The 21,884-nt window shown below is 45.8% G+C and overlaps 2 protein-coding genes across 6 annotated transcripts in view; both read left to right on the top strand.

Annotated features, from left to right (window-relative positions):
• The window catches only part of dock8 (dedicator of cytokinesis 8), a 48,691-nt gene extending 35,379 nt beyond the window's left edge, over positions 1–13,312 (top strand). For all 5 annotated transcript variants that reach the window (XM_079731882.1, XM_079731881.1, XM_079731879.1 and 2 more), the window contains 12 exons: positions 771–929; positions 1,467–1,567; positions 2,622–2,814; positions 3,521–3,664; positions 4,141–4,272; positions 4,783–4,917; positions 5,391–5,480; positions 5,851–6,087; positions 6,949–7,092; positions 9,116–9,222; positions 11,458–11,628; positions 11,894–13,312. In XM_079731882.1, coding sequence (XP_079588008.1) covers positions 771–929; positions 1,467–1,567; positions 2,622–2,814; positions 3,521–3,664; positions 4,141–4,272; positions 4,783–4,917; positions 5,391–5,480; positions 5,851–6,087; positions 6,949–7,092; positions 9,116–9,222; positions 11,458–11,628; positions 11,894–11,945 — 1,665 coding nt within the window. In that variant the 3' untranslated portion in view covers positions 11,946–13,312. The remainder of the gene's footprint in view (positions 1–770; positions 930–1,466; positions 1,568–2,621; positions 2,815–3,520; positions 3,665–4,140; positions 4,273–4,782; positions 4,918–5,390; positions 5,481–5,850; positions 6,088–6,948; positions 7,093–9,115; positions 9,223–11,457; positions 11,629–11,893) is intronic.
• Positions 13,313–16,203: 2,891 nt separating this feature from the next.
• aopep (aminopeptidase O (putative)) overlaps positions 16,204–21,884 on the top strand; it is a gene marked incomplete at its 5' end in the record, with an annotated part of 67,865 nt that continues 62,184 nt past the window's right edge. The window contains 5 exons of the mRNA XM_079745418.1: positions 16,204–16,955; positions 17,540–17,709; positions 18,430–18,652; positions 19,701–19,911; positions 20,279–20,403. Of these exons, the coding sequence (XP_079601544.1) occupies positions 16,204–16,955; positions 17,540–17,709; positions 18,430–18,652; positions 19,701–19,911; positions 20,279–20,403 (1,481 nt within the window). The remainder of the gene's footprint in view (positions 16,956–17,539; positions 17,710–18,429; positions 18,653–19,700; positions 19,912–20,278; positions 20,404–21,884) is intronic.

Here is a 21,884-nt window from a genome sequence, read left to right as displayed (position 1 = left end):
AGATGAATACTTGTGTATAGACTCTGCACTCAAAGAGTCAGACATCTGTTGCCTTGTGTTCAGCAGGAATTTATCCATCTCTTGTTTTAAATAGAAACCCAGATCAAACCATAGCAGCATCTGTGGTGAAAAATGTTTTGGCAAGGGTTTCTTCCATTTCTCCCTTATTTTACACGAAGAGAAACGACGTATACTGTCAACAATGTCATCAAACACTGGCGTCAGTAGGTTTTGTATACTGGCATGAATGAAACATTTCAAGACATTCATTCACAGCAGTGAATAGAGATGATATTTGAATCACATAGGATGCATTATTTAGATAATTATGCTTTTATGCTTTTTTGGTATATGTACAGTTCCTTTTGTTCTTAATGTGTATAGCTGTACTTTTTTAATATATAATATATATATTTTTATAACTATATTAACTTCATGTGAGGTTAGAATCCACACTGCATTGAAGATTTGTACTACATACCCTACATTTGTAACAATCTCAGCCGAAAGGGTCTCTGTTCAATCCCTGACATCTAATATCTATAGTACATCTATCTATAGTCTGTCTATCAGGCGCCTAAGGTCCTACCTGCCTAACGTTTAGAAAAAAAGAAATCCCTATAAATCACATAAAAGCGCCCGCAAACAAAATGATCTCAATCGTACCACAGCATCACTGCTTCATGGGCTGGGGAACTATTGGGAGTGAATGGGAAGCCGGCTTCCATCACATGTCCCCTCCTCTCTGCCCCCACCTTCCTGCTGTGCAGAACTTCTCCAGGGTGAAGATGCAGGTGACCATGTCCCTGGCCTCGCTGGTGGGGCAGTCGTCGGACTTCCAGGAGGAGTACCTGCGGCGCTCGCTGCGCACCATCCTGGCCTACGCTGAGGAGGACGGCGAGATGAGGAGCACGCAGCTGCCCTCCCAGGTAAGACAGGGGCACGCACGCACGTACAGACAGACAGACAGACAGACAGTGAGACAGACAGCCAGACAGTGAGACAGTCAGACAGACAGTGAGACAGCCAGACAGACAGACGGACAGCGAGACGGTCAGACAGACAGTGAGACGGTCAGCCGGACAGCGAGACGGTCAGACGGACAGCGAGACGGTCAGACGGACAGTGAGACAGTCAGACGGACAGTGAGACAGACAGACGCAAGCACATATACGCACGCACAGACACACTCACATATACACGCACGCACACACACTATTTTTTTAATAGAAATACCAATCTGATATTCACATTCCCCCCCCCCTCAAAGTACATCTCTCCAAAGACCCAGCGGCGAGAGATAGAAATCTTGAGAAAGGAACACATATGGGATGACTAACACAGCAGACACAACTCAGTAGCAGAATAACAATGAGGAGAGGAAAAGGTGTATCATTCAGACCAAAGCATGCTTGGAGGCCATGATGACACGCGGTGGTGGTGTGTGGTGGTGTGTTTCTCCTCAGGTGGATGAGCTACTGCGGAACCTCAACAGCATCCTGTCCGACACGGTGAAGATGCGGGAGTTCCAGGAGGACCCTGAGATGCTCATGGACCTCATGTATAGGTGGGTGAAGAACAAAAACAACCGTATTGTCTTACAGGCTTTGTCCTTGTTTGGTCTGTCTTATCGACTGCTTCTCTCTCACTTTCTGGCACGCTCTCTCTCTCTCTCCCCCTTTCCATCTCTCTCCCTCTCTAGATTGTAGGCTATGTTTTGCCTTTTCTTCAGCTCTCTCTCTCTCTCTCTCTCTCTCGCTCTCTGCTTACCCCGTGGCTTACTGGGAGCTGGCTGGTTCCTATTTCTCTGCGGTCTGGGCTTGTTTTGCCTCTATTTGCTGTCCTCGCCATGGTTACCATGTGGTAGCAGTTTGGGCCTCTGATCTGGGCTGGGGTGTATATGCAAATGCAAGCGGAGAGAGTGGCGTACGTGGTGGGGACGCGGCAGACAAAGAGGCGCATACATGTGCTGTGTGTTGGTTTAGAGATCACTCGGCGCTTCTGTGCTAATGCCCTCTACACGTGCCATTCATCATGCAGTCTGTTTGGGTTTAGGGCCCGTTCTGCATGTGTGTGGTACAGAATGTGTCCGACAGCCATGCAAAAAATGGCACAGCGAACGGCAAATGTGCTTTTCCTGAAGTCCTCGCCTTGATTCTCCTCAAATACAGACACACATGCACACATGTGCATGCACACGTACGCACGACACACACACACACACACACACACACAGGCACACACACTCAGGCACACACACTCAGGCACAATTACATGGGAGATAATCTGGTGCCCAGGTTCATTGTGTACATTCATATAGCGAGCGGTGCACCTGGTTTACTTGAAGATTAATTGATTCATTCATCGTTTTGGTTTTTTGTTTTGCGTACGTTTGGCATGTCCTGATTCATTATTCATGCATTGCTTGAACAGGGGACACAAATTCGCAGTTTTGTTTTTTTCTAACCGAGAACATTTCCTTCTGGAAGCATTTCGTATAAACAAATTAGTTCCAAATCAAGCACACACACATGCACACACACGGTTTCAATCTATTCTTAGCCCTACAGAAAGCTAACCTGTGTGTGTGTGTGCGCGTGTGTGTGTGTGTTTCCATTCAGGATAGCCAAAGGCTACCAGACCTCGCCCGACCTGCGCCTGACCTGGCTGCAGAACATGGCGGAGAAGCACAGCAACAGGAAGTGCTACACGGAGTCGGCCATGTGTCTGGTGCACGCCGCCGCCCTGGTGGCCGAGTACCTGAGCATGCTGGAGGACCACAAGTACCTGCCTGTGGGCAGCGTCACCTTCCAGGTACTTACTGTACAGAGCTCCCTGCAATCATACAACGTCCAGCCAGGGATCGCGCTCGCGTCAATCAATCAAATCAGAAATATTGACGTATTGGGGTGTCATCAGTTTCTCTGGTCAACTATTTTGTACATACATACATACATACATACATACATACATACATACATACATACATTCAAACTGTACATACATGAACGTGACTATACATCAAAGAAGCAAACGTCCCATGTACTTCAGACCCTGAAGATGGGAGCTGTATAGTATTTTAGTATTTTGCTGTTCTTTCCCTATAGCAGTGAAAGGTGCTACACAATGAATCGGGAGGCCTTACTCGATAGAGAGGCAATTCAAGTAGTGTGTGAGCAACAACCAAGTCAACATCATGTCCCATCGAGTACACCACAACACAACTGCACAGTGGTCAACAGGTGACACTGACCATCAACCTGAACACACACACACGCACAGGCACGCACGTACGCATGCGCGCGCAGAGACCTCCGCTGTGTTTTGGGACGGGACATTCGAACCCACCAGTTTTTCCATTGATCAGGCGATCATTTGATTAGCTTTCGCTTCCTCACTGTCGGACATCTCCCTGTTACATGCTGGTCACCTTCCTGTCCATTGATCATGTGATTAAATAAGGGGGGGGGACGGGCGGGACCGGTGGATCGATTTATACAGGCCCCTTTTGTCTCTGCAGAACATCTCCCCCAACGTGTTGGAGGAGTCCGCTGTGTCTGACGACATCCTGTCTCCGGATGAGGACGGCGTGTGCTCCGGCCGCTACTTCACTGAGAACGGCCTGGTGGGGCTCCTGGAACAGGCCGCCGAGCTGTTCAACAATGTAAGAGAGGGACACACGCACGCACAAACACACACACACACACACACACACACACACACACACACACACACACACACACACACACAAACACTCTCACACTCACACTCACACTCACACTCACTCACAATAACATCTATTACTCACTTGACGATCACATTAAAATGTATATTTATATTAAATATAAAGAGAAACTGCTCACCTCTTTTTTGTGTTTCTTAGTGCTATTTTGTCCAATTGTTTGTTTTTGTTTTAAGGGGCTTTAAAGGGATGCATTAGCTCAAGTGTTGATTGTTCTCAGCCTGCAAGTTGTTGTACAATTACCTATCTACATTTATGCTAAATGTCGATCTAATTAGATGGTATCTTTTTTGCTGTTTGCGGTTATAAATTGCCATGAACCACTTGTGCATTGTACGCTTGATGACATGATCTGGTGAACCTACCATGTCGTTTATCGTTCTCTATTGTCTGTTTAGGGGAGTCTGTTCGAGACGGTGAACGAGGTGTACAAGATTATCCTTCCCATTCTGGAGGCGCATAGAGACTTCCGGAAGCTGGCCTCCACTCACGATAAGCTGAAGCGGGCCTTCGACAAGATTATTGAGAAGGTAACCGTTCATGTGCAGGATCAATATCATTATGGACAGGAGAATGAAGAGGGACGGGGAAAGTGTGTTGCTGCTAAGAGGCATATTGCCTACACACCATACTAACAGGTGGAGCCACTGAGAGATAGAAATATATGTAGCTATTACTAATTTAGGAATCAATTATTATTATATCATTAGTTAATATTCATTTTTCACTTTTTTTAAAAAAAAAAGTGGGTTTACACAATGTCTTTTGGCAAAGAGGACCTATTCCCCCAAAGAGTTAATGAAACTGCCACAATTTTGTTTTATTCACTATGTGATACAGTAGCGAATGTCCCTACATGCATCCCAAATGTATGCCAAACGGGTTCCATTTTTGTTTGACGAGTGGCCTACTACTATTCCCAGTCCTCATCTGGTCCCACCTACTTCCATTTAATCTTGATCTGTTTGCATCTATGCAAAACACAAATCCACACTCACCCCCTCTAACACACCACCACCACATGTGCTCTCCCCATCCAGGGCCACAAGAGGATGTTCGGTACCTACTTCCGGGTCGGTTTCTACGGAGGAAAGTTTGGGGATCTGGATGAGCGGGAGTTTGTTTACAAGGAACCAGGGATAACACACCTGCCGGAGATCTCTCACAGACTGGAGGCAATTATTTCTGTATATTCTATCGCATTTCATCTGGAGAGAGAGAGAGAGAGAGAGAGAGAGAGAGAGAGAGAGAGAGAGAGAGAGAGAGAGAGAGAGAGAGAGAGAGAGAGAGAGAGAGAGAGAGAGAGGGGTTACCGTTCAAATGTTTTTCCCTTATAGTTGTATTTTTCATATAGCTGATTGTGTGTGGGTGGGGGTGCGTGCGTTTCGAAACGATGTAAATCATTTTCTTCATACAAAGTTCAAACTTACAAATTAAAATATTCAAATAATAAATTGGTTATTAATGTAAGTAATACATTTAAAATAGTTGAATAGCATTCAAATAAAGCAAATATTGGTAAACTACTTTAACTTTCAAGTGGATCTTTTTTGTATGGACTTGTCATCCTTACAAATGCAGAACGGACATAAAATATGGCTGTATTGTCTAGTCAAATATATCACATTCATGTTCCCACTCGCCTTAGAACTTCTACAGTCAGTGTGTTGGAGAGGATTCCCTGGAGATGATCAAAGACTCCACCCCCGTGGACAGGAAGAAACTCAACCCCAACAAGGTAGGTAGTCGAGAGACACCCTGCCACGCTGATACCCCACACTACCTGCTACAACACAGGAAGGCTGCAGGGCAAAACTGAAAGATGCCTTCGTTCTTTGGAGTAAAAAGTGAAATGAAAGTGAGATGACTATTTATGCCTTGTCGGATAGCAGCCTATGTGGTTTGGCTTTAAAATAATTCTTAATGTTTTTAAAGATAAGCTAATGAAAATTCCGCAGCCGTCACATTGCACTTTTCTGTTCTAAGTCTATGAACTGTCCTTGGTCGTTTGGCCTTTACCCTAATCCGAGCCACATCTGAGATGATCATCTGTAACGCTGTTGACCAACGATAAAGAATTTAGAGACTGAATCCGAACCTCTCTCCAGGCGTACATCCAGATAACGTATGCGGAGCCCTACTTTGACGACTACGAGATGAAGGACCGGCTGACCAACTTCGAGAAGAACTTCAACCTCCGGCGCTTCATGTTCACCACGCCCTTCACCAGAGCGGGCCGCCCACGGGGAGAGCTCAGCGAGCAGTACAAGAGGAAGACCATCCTGACCACCATGCACGCCTTCCCCTACGTCAAGACCCGCATCAACGTTATCCAGAAGGAAGAGGTAGGCTGCTGCGGCAGCCCTCAGCCAGGCCTGCTCCTCCCCCTCTCTGATCTGCTCCTCGTGTCTGCAGACCAACGTCTTGGCCAGAAGCTGCATGTGGCTACTCAGAACGTTGTCTCCATGCCGCTGAAAGGAATAAGACGTCACTCAGACAGGATGGCTCTGTTGTTTGCATCCTGTCCACTCGTATCTTCCTTTGTTTGTGATCTGGGTCTCTCTTTCTCGCTTATCTACGTCCATCAATCTCTATTCCTCTCTCTTTTCGTCCTCTCTCTCGCTCTCACATTTCAATCTCTTCACATCTCTCTCTTTCCAGAGCTTTCTATCTTTTTCTTCTATATTCAAATATATAGATAGATAGATAGATAGATAGATAGATAGATAGATAGATAGATAGATAGATAGATAGATAGATAGATAGATATCTCTAATGTAGCCCATCTTTTATGGCCTTCAATGATATGACAGAGTTAGAGGTAGATCCTTTTTAGAGGTAGATTCTTTTATTGTTGGTTATCAGTTAGCTTGTTTGTTATTAATTGACACAACTCAAGGCATCATTATTATTTAATACGTAAGGATTAAGGTCATGCTAGTGTAGGGGTGAGCCGCCCATCCGGCAGGCAGTGGGTTTGAATCCCAAGTTCTGTCGTCTACCTGTAGGGACTCTTGAGAACGTAACCTTACCCACCTACCTGCTCACTAATGACATGCATCTAGAAAGAATGGAACTTTAAACTAACTGTAAAGATGAGGGAAGCATCTGTTGCATTAACAAATGGTAAATAGTAAGGCATCATAGCCATTATTTAGCAAAGGAAAAAAAAGTTTTCTAAGTCACTTCCTGCATGTGTCCTCCAGTTTGTCCTGACGCCCATCGAGGTGGCCATCGAGGACATGCAGAAGAAGACGAGGGAGCTGGCTGTGGCCACACACCGAGAGCAGCCCGACCCTAAGATGTTACAGATGTTGTTACAGGGCTCCGTGGGAGCCACCGTAAACCAGGTAGGGTTCCACCTCCACACTTAGGTTATTTGTTTTTCCACTTGAACAGATCTTCTTTGCGTTTACTCGTGTTTTCATTGTATTATTCTCATCTCTTAACCGGTTAAATCAATTCCAACGGCTGATGTGTTGTCTTGAGAATCGCATTTTGAAGAGTGGCAGTTTACTCCTCTTTCGCCTGCCGAGTGTTTCTCTCTGTCATGTTGTTGAGAGAGAAGATCAACCGGCATCATTTGATCCGGCGCTTTTTCTTTAGTTTCTATTGCATTACATTTTCTATAGTGATCACACGGCGCAGGTGGCACACATGACAGTGATTGCACATCAAAGCGTCCGAGCCCCATCAATAACCCTAATCCTTTCCTTTTACCTCTCGGCTGATTTAGTTAAAACGTCCGCAGACCCCCCCCCCCCACCCCCCTGTGTCCACCCACCCCACACAGACGACCCCCAACCCCCCTCCGCCCACGTCTTCCCTTTTATGTCTCCATGTGCCGCACGCCGCAACGAAACCCTGAGGTCTCTTTGATGTGTCCACTCATTGCTCCTACCATGAGCTACGCTTCGCGCTGGGGATGTTGAAAGCGGGGGGGCGAGACAGACTACGGTGACTCCGTCTCCATCTCCTGCCCCACAGTGCTTTATCTTCCCAGAGTCTTATCAGACTGAATCTGACGGGTGCCTTGCTAAACGTACTTGTATACATAGTTATAATGTCGAGCAGCTCCACCTACATGCACCTACAACTCCTGTAATCAGTGCAAGTGAACTCGGCCCTCTCTCTCTCTCTCTCTCTCTCTCTCTCTCTGTCTCTCTCCTTCTCTCCCTCTCCCTCTCTCTCTCTCTCTCTCTCTCTCTCTCTCTCTCTTTCTCTCTCTCTCTTTCTCAATCTCTTCCCCCTATCAGGGGCCCCTATGTGAGCGAGGGCCCAGGTCCTTCTTGAATGCGTGTATGATGTTAATCAGAACTGTTTAACTGTAGCAGTCGTGACGCGGGCCGCTGCGCGGGCACGCTGTGGTTTTATGATGAATGTAACGGGGGATAACAAGGGCCCGGACGGGGGGGGCCAAATGGGAGCCAAATGGTGGGTCTATAGAGGATTTAGTGGATGCATTAAACATGCAGCGCACTAATCACGGCCTGGTTCTCTGTCTCTGATCTCCGCCTCATGGTCCAGACCAACAGCCTGGCCTGGAGCTGTAATGCTGTGGCGGCTGACCACGTTGTTTCCCTGCCACTAAAAAGGGAAAATAAGAAATGAAACAGAGGGATGGATCGCTCTATTCTTTGTTTTGCATCCTTTTCTTAAGCGCCTTAGTGGTTGCATCTAATCGTCCTTTATTTGTAATTTGTGTGTGTCTCTGTCTCTCCTTCACTCCATCTCCTCTTTCTATACTTGCATCTCTTTATCTGTCTCTGTCTCGCTCTCTGTCCTTGTCTCGCGCTATTTCCTCCTCCTGTGTGTGTCTCTCTCACTCTGTGTGTCTCCCCCTCTCTGTATCTCTCCCTCTCTCCCTCTGTGTTTGTCTCTCTCTCACTCTGTGTGTCTCTCCCTCTCTTTCTCTGTATCTCTCCCCCTCTTCCTCTTTCTCTTGGTGTATTCTCTCTCTCACTCTGTGTGTCTCTCCCTTTCTCTTTCTATGTATCTCTCCCTTTCTCTTTGTGTTTGTCTCTCTCTCACTCTGTCTCTCCCTCTCTTTCTCTGTATCTCTTCCTCTTCCTCTTTCTCTTTGTGTATTCTCTCTCTCACTCTGTGTGTCTCTCCCTCTCTTTCTCTGTATCTCTCCCCCTCTTCCTCTTTCTCTTTGTGTATTCTCTCTCACTCTGTGTGTCTCTCCCTCTCTTTTTCTGTATCTCTCCCCCTCTTCCTCTTTCTCTTTGTGTTTGTCTATCTCTCACTCTGTGTGTCTCTCCCTCTCTCTTTCTCTGTATCTCTCCCCCTCTTCCTCTTCCTCTTGGTGTATTCTCTCTCTCACTCTGTGTACATTTCTTTCTCTCCCTGTCTGTCTCTCTACATCCCTAGGGCCCGCTGGAGGTGGCCCAGGTCTTCCTGAACGAGATCCCTGCCGACCCCAAGCTTTACCGGCACCACAACAAACTGCGGCTGTGCTTCAAGGAGTTCATCATGAGGTGAGAGGAGACCCCATAGACCTCCACTGTAGCTAACGGCTCAGACCCAATCTCAGAAAACCAAGCAAAACAACAAACGCTGCCTTCCCACTGCGGGCCATAAACCCCAAAGAAATGTTAGGTTACACCACCAGCCCCCAACCCCCCCGTGGCGTTTTCCACCCGCGTCTTTCATTTTGCACGAGAAATTACTATTAACTGGCTCCGTGGGAGGATATAGTAAATGTTAGTTCAAAGGGATTTCTAAATGAAAAAGGTCTTTGTCATGGGCACTAGCGGGAAACCTGGCCAAAAGTATTGTGTAGGTAGTGTGGTTACTTTTGACTGGTGAATAATGATCTCTTGCCTGTGGAATGTGTCTATGCCGTTTATATAGAGGGTGATAACGAAAATTGATTGATAATACTTTATACAACTATTATGGAACACAATGTTTTGGAATTACAAAACATTGTGTGTGTGTGTGTGTGTGTGTGTGTGTGTGTGTGTGTGTGTGTGTGTGTGTGTGTGCTCGTGTGTGTGTGTGTCCTTGTAGCCTTGCATGTGGCAACACCATTCACCTAGAATGGGCTTTCATTTGTAATGTCCAAAGTCACCTCCAATCTCCTTTGTTTGGCAAGAGCTGGTAGATATTTACTGTCATTTCAGAAATTGTTATTTTCCTTCATAACCGAGGCAAGCTGATATCTTTCCCCTTTGTATGAGGAGTATCCAGTCCTCAACCATGGTCGTTCTTAAACCTAATCACAGAAAAACAGCACGCCGGTTTGAATTTGCTCTTGACCCCAGGATTCAAATGTTTCCTTCCAAAAATGCTAATGTGTCCTTTTCACTTATCCATGACCGACCTTCTAATCCACCGACCGACCCACCAACAGATTCCCCCTTTCGTCAGCAGGGTTAGAAAACATCTGATCCCTTTTGAGTTTAACTTGTGTGCTTCTCACAGTGCATGGCTGTTCTCTTAAAAGGTCCAATATGTAACTCATTTACTGTACTAAATCATAAAATGCCCATGATATGTCGTTGGGGATTAAGAAAACATGTTGATACTAAAATACTGGCTTCTTTGTTTAGAGTATCCCGGGTTGACCGACAAATTGGCAAACAAAAACAGCATGATGCAGCTATGGAAGCTAGCAAACTAGTTTGATAAACTGAGATTGTATTGGATTCTATTCAACCTAAAAGCGTCAACCTCTTTCAAAAAAGGGTAAAACACGGGTACATTTTGAAGTTGCATTGGAAAGATGTAGACATCCTCGAGCCCAGAAGGATTTCAAGACGGATGCCACATGAGCTGAACAATAAAAACATTTCAGCCATATACATTAGCTGATCGACTTAAGGTTTAGGGCTCACTGTCGCTTGTCATTGTCGAAATAGAATAATTGTGCTTGTCTCAAAATGTAATCTTGTGTTCTGCGAGCCCTAAACATGGCAAACCACGTGAACGCTGAGTCTGGAAAGGAGGGGGTTGATGTAGACAACCTTCTCCGACTTTGTGAATTTGGACTTCAGTTCGGGCAATGACTTGGAATATATTCTACATTAAAGAGTATATAGGTGGATGTTATACAGCCTGAGATTGATCCACAAATCCTATGGTACTTACGGCTTTGTAAATCTTTATGGCAAGTGCACTAACAGTGCCCCGTAATGTATAATGTTACAGTGCACTATATTGATGTTTACAATATAACTCTCATTTAAAGTGTGAAGCTAAAATCTGGCATGTGTTTTGCCCCTACCCTCTCTCATTTGTCAATTTCCTTGACCCATTTTTAGTTCAGGCCACATTTGTATTGCAAAGGAATACAACAAATCCTTGGATTGAACACCGCTCTTTTCTCATATTCTTTATTCTTCATTGAAGCGAAGTAATTGGTTCATTACATTAATGAAAACACCATCCATCCATCTGTCCATTTTCTAGCTACCCACCCATCCTCCTAATCCACGTATTGCAGATTATGTCTATGGCCAGGGCTATTGCTGGCCTGGCGCCTTCCCCAGCTGAATACGAGTGTAAGACAGGGAGACAATGTGAATGCAACACTAATCCATTGCATGGACACACACACACACACACAGACGCACTCAAGCACACATCAAAACACTAAATAGGGTTGTTTTTTTCACACCAAGTGTGTCTATTGGTATCCAAGCTATCCTCTGGGAATCATATTCTCCCTGCTAACTGTCCATCTCCTGTGCTTGGTCCCTACCCTGCAGGTGTGGGGAGGCTGTGGAGAAGAACAAGCACTTGATCGGGCCGGACCAGAAGGAGTACCAACAGGAGCTGAAGAAGAACTACAACCGGCTGAGGGAGAACCTGAGGCCCATGTTGGAGAGGAAGATCCCGGAGCTCTATAAACCAATCATCAAGCCACGACTGGAGAACAGGTAACCCTAGCACAGGTCACACCGTTACCCGTGACACTCATCTTGGATCCAGCAGTCCTGCTGTGTTTATAGCAGAACCTATGGGGGTGGACCTGAACGGGGTACCATTCAGAGCATGGGCAGTTATGTAACTCTATCAAAAGTAGATATTTTATTGAAGGAAAACTGATTTGCTGTGTCATTCTGTCTCCCCATCCATCCTCCCCTATCCCTATCTGCCTCCTTCTACCTTCTTTTACCCTCTTGCTGCTCTTCTCTTCTAAAGGGACTCCTTCAAACGGCTCAGTCTTCGCAGAACTCCAGAGGAAAACTCCTGAGATGTCACTGCTCACCAGAGAAAAGAGAGAGAGTTAGAGAGGGGGGGGCGGAGAGAGATAGATGGAGAGAGGAAAAGGGAAAGGAAAAGACAGCACACGGATGAGTTGAAAGAGGACCGGAAAGAGAGAGAATCACTTTGGAAGGGGGTCAGAGCAGAGTCCGGGGAGAGGAGTGGTATTTGCAGCAGCAATTTATCTGAGGTCTAGTTTTGACTAGTTATTCGATTTTGCTGTCTTTATCAGTTCTTCGTTTTGACAGTATAATAAAAAGGGGAAACTTTGACCGACGGACGGAATTGGCTTTCTCGTGCCAATTTGTAGCGATTCACTGTACCTTGATACCTTCTGCTCCGAGCTGTCAAATATTTTTTGACGCAAATGCAGATGCAACCCCCATAATGCTGCAAACACCTTTGCTAGGGTGAATCGAGTGGTGTGGAGTTGGACTCTGAGGTCCTTGCAGGCCCAGGGACTGCATATGTGCCAAGATTGCCAGTGTCTCATTCATGCACACATGCATGACTGAGACACGCACGGATCTGTGTATTCAAAATTGTACAATAGAATATGAATTATTTTTGTCGTACTGAAGCCACTTTGTACCCAATCATGATAACAGATTATGGTATGTGATCAAAAGGCCTTTCGTTTTTTATTTCTTCTTGGTGGCTGCCAATTGCGGATGTTCCCATCAAAGAGGCAAACCTGTGAATGGTTTTGGTCACTGGAAAAATCTACAGGATTCTGTCGCCCACAGCAGATTCGATTTATTTTCATGTTGGGCATATCTGGCAGTGTAGATAGTAGCGTTTAACTTATTCAGAGTTGTCTTATTTTGTCCTTTTATAACTGTGATACATATAACTTAGCTGAAGGTCTAACTTGAAACTATCTTATTTAGATCCATAATGTATCCATAGTGTAAATATATCAGAGGATTAAAAATTGTTTACTGAGGAATAAACGTTGTTCATTATTACTTTATTATGACTCATTTTAGAAGCAGTGCAGCAAATTATTTGAACGCTCTTCATCATACCACAATCAATATGCACTTACTTAAAATACTTGGTGCGACATTTAATCTGTCTGCTTTTTATTGATGAGGTTAGAAAATCCTCCCAAATTGATTCTGCAACTCCAAAAAATAGGCAGTTGGTTACTGTCACAACTTTTAGACAATTAAGAAAGGCCCCATGATGTAAATGTCTATCGTCCCCATTAGGAATTCCATGATGTGTTATTTTTTTATTTTGTATATGTGTTTTAGTCCTGTCATATTGTATTAACCTAATGTGGAATTGTAATTCCTTGTTATGAACATGCCATGGTCATGCACTTGAATAAAACAATGTGCTCTCTTTGCATTTGATCATGTATCCAATGTTTTTACATCACATTAATGTTTGGTCTTATTCTATGTACACTTGCCTACATAGATGGTAGTTTTTTTTTCTCTATGGCCACTGGTGTGAACAGGAAATGATGGTAGATGGTCTATTCAACCATCATGGAGTAGAGCAATGAATGTAAGGATTGATACCTAGGGCTAGGCAGTTTGCCAAAGGATGTTTACCTAGACTGCTGACACTGGGGTGTCGCCCAATCCTATAATCAATACGGTAAAAACCTTTTTAGTTTTCAGATATTATGTGAACGACATCTCCTCTTCCTCAAATCCGAACTATATTCTATATACTTCTATGACGTGACCACATACTAAAAGATTCCCAATGATTTTACTGAACTACAAACGAGATGCACAATGTACTACAATAAACTGGCGTCGCATCAGGAGTGACGACATAAAGAGTTGCCTTGAGCATGCGGGAAGCAGGTCGGTAGGTACCAATAGGTCCATGGTCGGTACATTTCATTCGCACTGAGCGTTCTGTTTGTGGACGTAGCGAGGTTTACAAATTATTACGTTACGCTAGACTCGTAGATTTCGTGAAAATCGTAATAAATAATAAAAAGTACTTTGACCATACCGTTCAGGCAGCTGCGTTCGTGCCCTTAACTTTTACATATCGAAAGATATTAGTTTTAGTGTTTAATCTGGTTAATTAACATCTTTTTCAGATGGCTTGTGAACGGTTGAATGGTTAACGTTGGGCCCCAATTAATTTGGTGGCAAGTTCAAGTTATTCATTAAAATAGGATCATTTCTTCGATTAAAACTTTATTACCTTTTTCCCTGATGGGCATAAGGCATCTAAGGACGCAGACGTGTTACATGCGGGGCAGGCTCTTTACTCTGTTGAAGGTTTTTAATTTAAACGCAACTTATCTTTTAAATATATGTGCAGCTGCCCTGGCCAAACTGACAGGAACTGATAGTAAATAGTAATTGCACCTCTCTGTTGCCAGGCATCGCTTGTGTGCCCGCTGCGGGCTAGAGAGAGACGTTTTGACTGTAGAAACTATAGCAAGTTATTGGTACGATTTGGCTTTGGTGTGAGTTGCTTGGTAGGGGAAGGTCATGACTCATATCTTCACAAGAAGTTTCCATGCTTTTACCCGATCGGGTGTGTGTCCACACATTGTTTTGATATAATGATTCAGCTAGCTTTAATATAAGGCTTCTGACAGATTGGCTAACACGTGTTATAATAGAACCCAAAAATATTGCTTCCAGATATTTGAAAAAGTATTATTTTTGCACTGATATCATGTGAGAAAGAACCAACAGGTGTATGTTCCTGCAATAGAGGACGCTGCAGTTTCAAATTATGTTTGGACGGAATAAACCTTTACAACTAAGTACAATTATAACGTTAAATACTTGGACAAAATCTAGCATTGAAAATGAAATGGGTTTTAATAAGTGCGGTTCTGAGACTGCGGCCCTGAAACTGCAGCCTCCTCTATTGCAGAATCATACTATTAAAGGTCCCATGGCATGAACATTTAACTTTATGAGGTTTTCTAACATTAATATGAGTTCTGAGGGTCCTAGCCTGCCTATGGTCCCCCAGTAGCTAGAAATTATGTTAGGTGTAAAACGAGCACTAGCTATCCTGCTCTGCCTTTGAAAAAATAAAGCTCAGACGCGCCGATTTGGATATTTTCCCTGTATGTCGTCATACGGGAACATGTTACCTCCCCATTTCTCTGCTTTGCCAAATGAGCTACGACCCTGCGAGCACCACGTGTGTGTGTGTGTGTGTGTGTGAATACACACAGTGAAACGCAAGTGTTGTACACTTCGTTATTTGGATAACCGTTCTGCTGTTGGTGTTATATGGCGCCTAACACGTAGGGTTCTCTGACGTCTGTGGTATTTCCACAACGAGACTCGTAGTGGGGGTTATCTCAGCCATGGTTGAGAAGGAATTGGGGGGAAAGGTACTTTGGCTTTGACTCCCTGAAGTACATGAACCACGACATGGAGGAGAAAGGGATTGACCTTGATTGTTCCCCGCCAGAGCCCCGCTGCCCGCTGTCGAGGCACCCCTGCCTCGGCAGCGGGCAGCAGGCAGCGCCTGCGGGCCGGTGGTGCTGCCCCACGGCGGTGGTGGTGCCTCGTGATGGTGGTGCCTCGCGGCAGCGCGCAGCAGGGCTCCGGCGGGAAACAATCAAGGGCAACAATCCCTTTCTTCTCCATGTCGCGGTTCAGTCTACTTCAGATTGAAGTGGAAGAACCAGAGACGTCGGAGAACCCTACGCAGTCGTTTGAGATTCATATTATCGTCTGGAGGCGCACACAGCTTTTGGCCGTGATAATATATATTACATGATATAGATATCTAAGATGATACTATTTAGATATAGAGCTCCAGGACACCTGCCGAGGCACCCGGAGTGTTCTAGAATATTTACAGGACACGGCCAAAAGCTGTGTGCGCCTTGCTATTGCGATACATCCACTGTAAACACGAGCGCATGGTACCATGGCCACAATCTGCTGAAGGCCACATCCCCACCCTCCACCTTGACCCGCCTCTAAAAAACGGCACGTTTGTGGAAAGCTCATTGTGGGGCTGGCTCATTGTGGCTGTAGTTCTGAGACAAGGCTGAATTTCTTCAACGTCTTCAAATACTGTATTAAGGGCCCTCTTAACACCTATATATAAGCATCCATAAAGTAGCATGCCATGGGACCTTTAACAGAGACAGCGATCTCTAAGCATATCGTTATAAGGCAGTGTGACGTCAACTTTACTTTGGCGTACGAACAGATGCATGCAAAAACGATATTTCTTTGCTTGGAGGCGAGCTAATTACAGTTAACCTTCGAACCTACCTAGGTGGTGGTATGGAGCCTGACGGGGACCTAGACACAGATGACCTTCCGCTTCGAGCAAACGCCAACCAAATACGAGTGAGACACTATGTGCTGGACCTGACAGTACAGCTTCACAGCAAGGTTATCACTGGTAGCATAGCTTTATTCCTGGAGCCTGTTGTAGAAGCTACAGATGGAGCTGGGGTCGGGTTAAGACAGACTGACATGGCCAGGTCACCATGCGAAGGATGCATGGATTCAACTGAGGCTTTGGTGTCCGGAGAAAGCACGGTGAATGAATCAGCGTCTATGTCTAACTACGGCACAAGGGCTGGACTAATACCAGAAACCAGCCCTTTATCTGTAGGAACATCACTGGAAAGCCCAAGCAATGATGGGGACTTCACGCTGGTGCTGGACTGCTGTGATCTCGACGTATTGCAAGTGGAGGAGTTGGACGTCACCTCCGTGCCTTCCATGTCCAATCTTTTAGAGGAGGTCAGAGACCATCGCCCTAGAGACCGCTCGGCGGCCATGCTTCAGAGACTGGTCTCCATGCCTTCTGCCCATTGGAGACGACAGCACCAGCTGTTCTCAGAGTGTAGTGGTGCCCCCGGTACTCCAGAAGCAGGCCCAGTGGAGTTCCACACGGACCATTGGAGTCTGCGGGTGAAGAAGAGGGGCATTACCAGCCCGGTCAATTTCCCCCGGGGCCTGAGAGTCTCTTATGAGACCAGACCAGCGGGTCGCTCCATCAGGTGGACCCAAGACCAGGACAAGAGGTCTGTTACAATGATACAATAAACACTAATGGAAAACCATGACAAAATTATTTGGTGATTGGGCATCTGGCAACTATAGGGTTAATTGGTTTTGATGAATATGTTGAGGTGTCCATAACTGACCTTTCTCACCAGCTCACCAACCCTATAACTGGGTGAAGCATCTAACGCTGGGTGAATTCTGCTTCTCAATGAGAGGTGCCCAAGATTGTTAGCTGGTCCTGTCAAACTCCTCCCTCTCTCTTGGTGTGCGAAGAGGTGCATTTGAAGCATAATTGGTAGTTCAATGTTAAATATTTACATAATGTATACCAACAAATTATATATATATATATATATATACCATTATGTGCTTGAGTGAGTATTTCATGTGATGTTATGGGATGTTTTATGTTTTAAAACGACACATATATATTTATACTCATTATGAGCTTGAGTGATTGTGTCATGTGATGTTATGGGATATTTTATGTTTTTAATTCACAAAGGAACATGCTGCAGGATAATAGATGTCGTTATGCATTAGTGTAAAGTCTGTTGGCCAAGGAAATAAAAGTTGTTTACACCTTGTTTACCCCTTCCAGGGTTTGTGTTTATACTGCAGGCTCCCCCATCAACAATAGAGCCCTCTTCCCCTGCCAAGAGCCGCCTGTTGCCATGTCAACATGGCAGGCTAGAGTCCGGGCCCCTGGCGAGTGTGTGGTTTTGATGAGTGGGGAGAACGTAGCCCTCCCCATTAAGGATGAGAAGACAGGTAATCCACTCATTCCAATCAACAAGCTTAACTTTATGTATACACCCCATAACTTTATGTACACAGCACAGTGGAAATATACATGTGGTGCAACACTCTTCACGATAGGAAGAGGGTAATGCTAACCTTTTGGTAAGTAGGTCAGAATAGCAGCATTCCTTCATTTTTCTCCCTTCAGGGTGCACTGACTGGCCTGAGGATCTAAATGATCTACCAGTAAACTGTAAGAATGTTGTAAAAGTAATTTTTGTGCATTTAGGGACTTACATTTTTTTTAATGCATATTGGAAAGTATACCATAACTGTGGGGAAGGAAGCCAGCATCGGACAAACCATAATGGCGTAGATGACTGATCCATTGGCTTTGTAGAGGGATCAAAAAGCAGTGTATTGGACTAATCCATCCTGCTGGAAATGAAAATGGGCAAAAGCTTCTCTGTGTCACCTTGAGTGAGAAAAGGTCAGACCCTGACAAATGACCATGACAGATACTGTTCTGTGGATGACTAAAGGCTGGCCGGTGGCTATCAAAGTTCAACTTCTATGAGTGCTCCCTTTTTTGGAATTTACTTTATCTCTGAATAATCTTTGACCGCACCTACCATTTTGTTTTCTCACTTGTCCTTCATCTTCCTCCTTTCATGTTTTTTTCCACTCCTCCTTATCTAACTTCCCATTCTTCATTCAAACCCTTCCTTTCCCCGGCCCTCCCATTCACAGGCCTCCTAATCTGGGACTACTACGTCACAATGCCCATGCCTGCCTCCACCTTTACTTTGGCGGTGGGCTGCTGGCGTAGAGCCATAGCAGAACCTCACACCGCCTCCCGGAGTGCGGGCGAGGCTTCAGTGACCGAGCACAGTGGAGTACCGGCCAACACCGATGCCAAGCTCGGGGCAGGATCCCAGACCGGGCCTGTGTCTAGACCTGGGAGCTCAACCAGGCAAGTAATAAAGGGGTCCCCACTCAACGTTGGCAGGAATTATATTAATTTCCCTGAGTTATTGCCCCCCACCTCCTTCGGTTCTTCCCTTATGATCTCCTCCTCTCCAGACTGTCGTTAACCCCCACTTGGCCCCAGAGCATTCCATAGCAGTACTTTTCCCTTCACCGTACCAAAATCAGGACAGGTGAAGCAAGGGTGGGGGATCGGTATTCACACTCAATCACAGGCGTTGACACTTTTTTGGAAGGAAGTTTCAAACTGATTTATTTTTCTCTCAGGTGGATGGAGGCGGTGCGCATTCTTTGATTGTGATGAAGTTAATTGAGCGGGTGCTATTACCTATGTCTGCATGCCGCAGTTAGAGAAAACAAGAATCTAATAACAGGCAATCAAACCCAATACTGTGCAGGATCCGCGCCTTAATGTCTTAATGGACGCTTTGGTCGGGTTAAGTAGAGGCTCATTTAGTCTATTAGGTGTGGGTTGTATGGTGGGCCAAGCATTGGACCTCTTTGCCCTGCGGTTTTGGCTTGGGCCGCGGTGTTCTCCCCTCCGCTGCCCCGCATGTTGGCCAGGCCACTACTGGGTTTCCAGTAATCCCCCCCCTTCCCTACATGGTTTTCCCGCAGCAGCGGCCCAGCTATGGCCTTTTGCCGGGCCCCAGGAATCTCCTGCCACAAGGAGGGCCTTTATTTTCAATGAATGGCTGGAAGGAAAGTTGGAGCGCTCTCTGAACCTCTGGAACAGCGCTCAAGGAGGAGTAAAAAAGGAGCGGGATATTGGAGTTGAAGGGGAATGGAACTCCGTGTCGCCACCTTCATATTTCTGCGCTCACGGCGGTTTGCCCCACTGACGTTCGTGTTCACATTTTCCATCGCTCTGGTTTCCATACCTTATGCACAGACAGGGGACGGATAGTCCTCGCCACTGAAACCACTGCATATCCTTTTCAAGAATATGCAGCCATTCAAGTATTCTTCATTAACGACGATTGAGAGGCCATTGCCCCCATTTACTTTATTTATTTTTTGTCGACGGGCTACAGTGGCGTGCCAACTGGCCGCTCATCCTCTCCGTCCGAGACTGGCCCTGAGAGCGGGCGCCACACTGGAACGTGTCACTCAGCCGCGGTCGACGGCGGCGTCTGCTGTTCCCATAGCGACTACCCTTGCCGTTTCAACGAACGGTCGGCTTGGACTCAACGGGTGGTCCCGCATCGCGTGTTTGCCCCAGCCTGTCTGCTGCAGAAAGCCAGGGTGATTGTGAACCGCTTCAACTTCCCACATAATGCATGCTTGGCCAGATGAGTTTCAGTCAACTCGATACTGTGATATACAGTATATATAAACTTGTGTATCATTGTCGTTTTAAGGTACAGTAATACCTTTGATTTATTGTTTTAATTGATCACATTCAAAGTATCAGTAATGTAGATATTGAAGTTGATGTATAGCATAAATAAGTGAATAAATAATTCCTTAATATTATACATTCATAGTTATTAAATTCTGCTAATCTACTATGACTTCCTGAAATCGATAAAATCCCCCCCCCCCCAAAAAATCTAAACTCCCTATCCTCCCGTGTACGTGACGGCATGCTTCTATTGTTGTTCCCCCTCAGCTGGGGGTCCTTGCTTTGCTGCCGCAGTGCTTGGCTGCAGCTCACGCGGTCCTCGGGGTCCACCCCTTCCCACGTCTGGACGTCCTCATTGTCCCTGAAGGGTTCTCTAGCCTGGGCATGGCCAGGTAAGAATGGGCGTAAAGCAATGCAATACGTGTGTGGAAGCTGTTTAGCTTCAGGTTTGGCTGGAAGGACCTGAAGTGGATTCATGTCATGGGCCCTTTTTTTGTTTGTTTTTCCATCAAAATGAAACATGAGCTGACCGTTGACGTCATGCAACTCACTTTACTCTCCCTCTTCATAACACAGTATGATCTTCTTATTTAGGGTATAACAGTCCAATGTTAATCCTCTCAAGGCTTTAACCTTCTCTAGTCTTAGCCAGTAAGCCCAGTAAGCCTGGGTTTCAGCTCTATTCTCTGACCTCCCTGTGGCAGGGTAAGGGGGCACACAAATACCCAGAAATAATGTCTGGTCTGATCCCGAGAACTAACTGGATTGTCTCACTTTCACTTGTGTGTTGGATGGTGTTCCCACCGAGGGGCCTTTGATCAGGGTGGCGCTGAACCTCGGATTACTCCGGGGGAACTAAAATAATGGAAACCACAAGTGAAACTCCAGCCAATACGGAAATCTACTTTTCAGCTCTCACCGCATACTTTATATATTTTTAGTTGGATTATTTTTGCTGCCCTTTAAGGAGCCGCTCCATTCTGTATTCCACTCCTTTTCATTAATTTTTTCTTTTTATTATCCCTCCCTCCTCCTTTGTTTTGATTTTCCAAAACTCTTTCCTCCAACCGTCCCTCCATTTTTCCAAACCTCCGGCCATTCGTTGTTCATAAAAAAGACTCTCCCATCTCATATGGCTCCTGTTTCTCGTCCTACCCATTGCGTTCCCCGACTGCACCTCAGCTCTCCCTCCATCCTTTATTCCGTCGCCAAACCCCGCCTCCCCACCTTCCCCGTCTCCTTTTTTAGTGAATTGGTTTTACTTATAATATATTCTGCGTGCCCGAGACTGTGCCGTCTCTATCATCGGGGCCAAACCTAACAGCTCTCAGTCTTAATATCTTCTTTCCAAACGAGCTGACCAAAAACCCCCAAACCCAGAGAGGAGAGAGCCTGACCAACCATGGGCACCGACACACTGGCTCTCTGAGCTTATCAATACACTGCTGTGTTACATACTGTGTACCACACACCGGGAGGCTTGACGTGGTCTGCAGGTGGGCCTCACACGTACACACACGCACGCACGCACGCACACACACACACACACACACACACACACACACACACACACACACACACACACACACACACACACACACACACACACACACACACACACACACACACACTCACACACAGGGAAGAGAGTGAGTGTGTGTGTGTGTGTGTGTCGGGCAAAATGAGTCTGTATACGAGTACGGGAGAACCAGAAAGTGACTAATGCATCGTTTCCCCCGAGCAGAGTTCGGTTCGGTGCGGCTCAGTCCGCTTATATTGGCGTCTCAACACATCAATGGTTTCTCCCACAAACCCCCTGATGGTGGTCCCACCCCTTGTCCTCTCTTGGCCCTGCTACCCAGCTCTCACTCTG

Source organism: Pollachius pollachius, assembly GCF_949987615.1.
Source record: "Pollachius pollachius genome assembly, chromosome: 1".
NCBI classification, from domain to species: Eukaryota; Metazoa; Chordata; class Actinopteri; order Gadiformes; family Gadidae; genus Pollachius; species Pollachius pollachius.
This window is presented reverse-complemented; position numbering and strand designations above follow the sequence as displayed.